General features: G+C 42.9%; 2 protein-coding genes across 5 annotated transcripts in view; one reads left to right on the top strand and one right to left on the bottom strand.

Annotated features, from left to right (window-relative positions):
- Positions 1-1,255, bottom strand: part of tmem242 (transmembrane protein 242) — a 6,889-nt gene extending 5,634 nt beyond the window's left edge. Inside the window, exons 1-2 of the mRNA XM_014026486.1 lie at positions 1,148-1,255; positions 547-647 (exon numbers count right to left, since the gene is read on the bottom strand). Coding sequence (XP_013881940.1) covers positions 547-647; positions 1,148-1,226 — 180 coding nt within the window. The 5' untranslated portion in view covers positions 1,227-1,255. The remainder of the gene's footprint in view (positions 1-546; positions 648-1,147) is intronic.
- The window catches only part of zdhhc14 (zinc finger DHHC-type palmitoyltransferase 14), an 18,520-nt gene that overhangs the window by 5,226 nt on the left and 9,062 nt on the right, over positions 1-4,232 (top strand). The window contains exons 1-2 of one of the 4 annotated variants that reach the window (XM_014026473.1): positions 1,414-1,775; positions 1,949-2,212. The exons of 1 other annotated variant lie outside the window; for it this stretch is intronic. In XM_014026473.1, coding sequence (XP_013881927.1) covers positions 1,956-2,212 — 257 coding nt within the window. In that variant the 5' untranslated portion in view covers positions 1,414-1,775; positions 1,949-1,955. Of the gene's footprint in view, positions 1-1,413; positions 1,776-1,948; positions 2,213-4,232 lie in introns of those variants that run through there. 2 more of the 4 variants (XM_014026474.1, XM_014026476.1) reach the window with 2 other exon arrangements.

Below are 4,232 nucleotides of genomic sequence, written 5' to 3'. Positions count from 1 at the left end.
TCGTCCAATCAGAGCGCAGCTATCGTCCAATCAGAGCACAGCTATCGTCCAATCAGAGCGCAGCTATCGTCCAATCAGAGCGCAGCTATCGTCCGATTAGAATTCTGCTATCGTCCGATTAGAATTCTGCTATCGTCCAATCAGAGCTCAGCTATCGTCCAATTAGAATTCTGCTATCGTCCAATCAGAGCTCTGCTGATGTCCAACTAGAATTCTGCTATCGTCCAATCAGAGCGCAGCTATCGTCCAATTAGAATTCTGCTATCGTCCAATCAGAGCGCAGCTATCGTCCAATCAGAGCGCAGCTATCGTCCAATCAGAGCGCAGCTATCGTCCAATCAGAGCGCAGCTATCGTCCAATCAGAATTCTGCTATCGTCCAATCAGAGTTCTGCTATCGTCCAATCAGAGCGCAGCTATCGTCCAATCAGAGGTCTGCTATCGTCCAATCAGAGTTCTGCTATCGTCCAATCAGTTATTTGCTCTTTTGCCTTTGAGTTGATGCATTTGACAGGTGGTCACATGACTGACAGGTGACAAAACGTACCTTACTGAACCACTTCGGGTTATTCTTCTTGGTCAGGGCCAGCGTGGAGCCGAATCCCGCGATCATTCCTGCGGACGCCACTGTTGTTAAAAACGCCACACCTGTAAACAGAACACCAGGTACGCTATGATGTCACTACAAACAGGTGCGTCTTCTTCTCTTTAGTTAGTTTTTTATTTTTTTTTTATTTTTGGTGCTTGACAAACAACTGTAAGGTGCATTACCACCACCTACTGATGTGTAGTGTGAAACAGGTGTGTCACTAAACTCAACACAGGTAAAGGAGGAAACTGTAGGGACACTACCATGTTTCTGTAAACAGGACTTATTTTATGTGAGTAAATGAAAGCCACGCGCTTCTGAATCCTCAGCAGTTTGACTTTAATCTGCATGTCCTTCAAAATAAAACATATCTATAGATAAAACCAGATTGATTTAATCACAGTTGAGCCAGCAGTTTAAAGCAGGTGCTGTGATCTTTAAATTGACTGTTTTTTGACTGAAGTTTGGCGGAAGCGGCTCGACTTTGTTTTGACCTCAAAGAAAGAAAAACCAAACAACAAACAGCAACGCGAGTTAATCTATTAAACCACAAACTCACCTTTTAATGTCTGCTGTTTGACCTCTTGATCGCGTTTACCTTCTTCTGTAAGGTCTTCATCAACACCGACGGTCGACATGATGCCCCGGTCCGTCTCCGTAAAACCACCGGACACAAACAAGTGAGAGCGGAACGGAAATTATTATTATTTTTATCTAAATAGAAAATCGTTTTAAAAACGTGTATTGAGTCAAAAAAATACTATGTCGTATTTATGTTATAAATTTAAATAAAATACAATTACTTGTGCTTTTATTAAATGTTATATTTCACAACAATGTGTTCTTATCAAAGATCGTCTATTATTCTGTTAAAAGCAGGATGAGGTTTCACTCCGTTTCTGAGTGTGTTTGGGTTTTTTTTCCTCGCGAAGTGATGCATCTCGATAGTAGAGGATCTGTGCAGGCTCCAGCAGCTCTGCGGAGAATGTAGATGCTCTTCACCACCTCCTCTTCATCATCCTCTTCATTTTTCCCTCCTCACTGAAGCCGATTATCTGAACCTCAGGAGCCGCTCCCGAATCACGCTCACAGCTCAGGTCCAGAACCCGACCCGTTAGCCCGGGAAGTCTTCAAACGTGATCAGAAGAGCGATGATTGGGTCCCGGACTGAGGGGTTTCCAGCGCGTGTGAGTCCAACCACGAGTTTGTTTACGGAATAATAATAATTTAAAAAAAAATTCTTGCTTTGTTTTGGTTCGGGCTCGTGAAAGAAAAGAGGGCTCGAGGTGTTCCGCGCGCTCAGCTCTGACATCCTTTGATCTTCGTGTCATCTCCCCCCACGCGCCGCTCACCTGTGAAGACTCATCATGTCTGAGATCCAGCAGACGGCTCCGTACGAACCGCGTCGGTACAGCCTGATCTGCACCTCTCCGCCCACCGCCGGCACCGAGCCGTGCCCCGGCCCGGCCCACCGCAGCCGAACCCCCCGCAGGAAGTGGCAGGTGTTCCCGGGGAGGAACCGGTTCTACTGCGATGGTAGGATCATGATGGCGAGGCAGACCGGTGTGTTCTATCTGACCCTGGTCCTGATCCTGCTCACCTGCGGCCTCTTCTTCACCTTCGAGTGAGTCAGAGGTTCTGGTTCCTAAAGTCCAGATGAAATATCAGAAAGCACAAAGTTTCACCAGAGTTTGATTTCTCTAAGAAATAAACAGTAAGAATCAAGTTAGTAGAAAAAAATCTGTTTTTGTTAAAGTGTAAAAAGCAACAAAATCATTTTAATTATTATTATTTTTTATATAAAACTGCTCATTAAATCAAATCAGATCAAACACTGTTTGACCCTTCTGCCTCTAGACTCCGGACTCTTTGATTCCTGAATATTTAGCATCCCTGACTCTTTGATTCCTGACTCTTTGGGATCTCTAAGACTTTGAACTCCTGACTTTTTGGTTCCTGACCTTTTGGACTCTGACTCATTGATTCCCAGTTCTTTGTGGTCCCTGAGCTTTTGATTCATGGCTCTTTGGTTCCTGATTCTTTGGACTCGTGACTCTTTGGTTTCTGATTCTTTAAACTCTTGACTTTTTGGTTCCTGTTTATTTGAACTCCTAACTCTGTAGTTCCTGATTCTTTGGACTACAGAATCTTTGCTACCTAATTTTTTTGGACTACAGAATCTTTGGTTCCTAAGTTTTTGGACTTCAGAATCTTTGGTTCCTGATTCTTTGGACTACTGAATCTTTGGTTCCTGATTCTTTGGACTACTGAATCTTTGGTTCCTGATTCTTTNCAGAATCTTTGGTTCCTGATTCTTTGGACTACTGAATCTTTGGTTCCTGAATCTTTGGACTACTGAATCTTTGGACTACTGAATCTTTGGTTCCTAATTCTTTGGACTACTGAATCTTTGGTTCCTAAGTTTTTGGACTACAGAATTTTTGGACTACTGAATCTTTGGTTCCTAATTTTTTTTGGATTACTGAATCTTTGGTTCCTGATTCTTTGGACTACTGATTCTTTGGTTCCTGATTGTTTAAACTTGTTTTAGCTCGACAGGCGGGAGGCGACGTCACTCGCTCCCCATTCATTTCCTATGGAGCTTGTGCGATGAGGCGACAATCGCTTGCCCTTCTCCGGCCAAATAACCGGTGAAAATTGTGCATGTGAAATTTCGTACATGTAGACGTGCACATGCGAGCTTGCAATGCAACATATGAAAGTTGAAAAATGTTCAACTTTAGTCGTTGTTGCTTAGCGTACAACCAATCAGCGAGGGTTTTATTGACGGACCAATGAGTGGAGAATATGCTACACACTGCAGTTAGCTAACACTTACAACATTATTTTAGCTCTGTCAAACTTTCCAGTTTTATATGACCATTCACCAAGTTGTTACTACAAAAGGCAGCTTTGTGGGAATTTGTTGGCACCAGGGTGAAGTTATCTGGTAAGTTTTTCTTCATAAAATTGTATTCTGGTGTGCGTTTGTTTTTCGATATCATTGACATCACAGGATTTGTTTAGTTTACACGCCTCTAATGCACACACACCTTATGTTGCGAACCACCAATAACCTTTACAAGAGCCAGTCGAAGAACCAATCAAATTTTGTGAAGACAAGCGACCTGAGAGCGCAATTAGCAGCGTTGCCGTCTCCATCGTGTCCAGTGTGTTGGGTTTCACCCTGGCTGCGAAGACAGCCATTAATCGCTGTCGTTTGTTGCTCCCCATGTGTCGAGCCCTTTACTCTTTGGTTCCTGATTCTTTGGACTCCTGACTCTTGGGTTTCTGATTCTATAAACTCTTGACTTTTTGGTTCCTGATTATTTGAACTCCTAACTCTGTGGTTCCTAATTCTTTGAACTCCTGATTCTTTGGTTCCTGATTCTTTGAACTCCTGATTCTTTGGTTCCTGATTCTTTGGGCTCTTAAATCTTTGATTCCTGATTCTTTGGTTCCTGATTCTTTGGACTCCTGATTCTTTGGACTCCTGATTCTTTGGTTCCTGATTCTTTGGACTCTTAACTCTTTGATTCCTGATTCTTTGATTCCTGATTCTTTGATTCCTGATTCTTTGGACTCCTGATTCTTTGGTTCCTGATACTTTTGACTCCTGACTCTTTGTTTCCTGAGTCTTTAGT

The sequence above is a fragment of the Austrofundulus limnaeus genome, unplaced genomic scaffold (assembly GCF_001266775.1).
Source record: "Austrofundulus limnaeus strain Quisiro unplaced genomic scaffold, Austrofundulus_limnaeus-1.0 Scaffold557, whole genome shotgun sequence".
NCBI lineage: Eukaryota > Metazoa > Chordata > Actinopteri > Cyprinodontiformes > Rivulidae > Austrofundulus > Austrofundulus limnaeus.
Note: the sequence above shows the minus strand (reverse complement) of the source record. Positions and strands in the feature narration are given on the sequence as shown.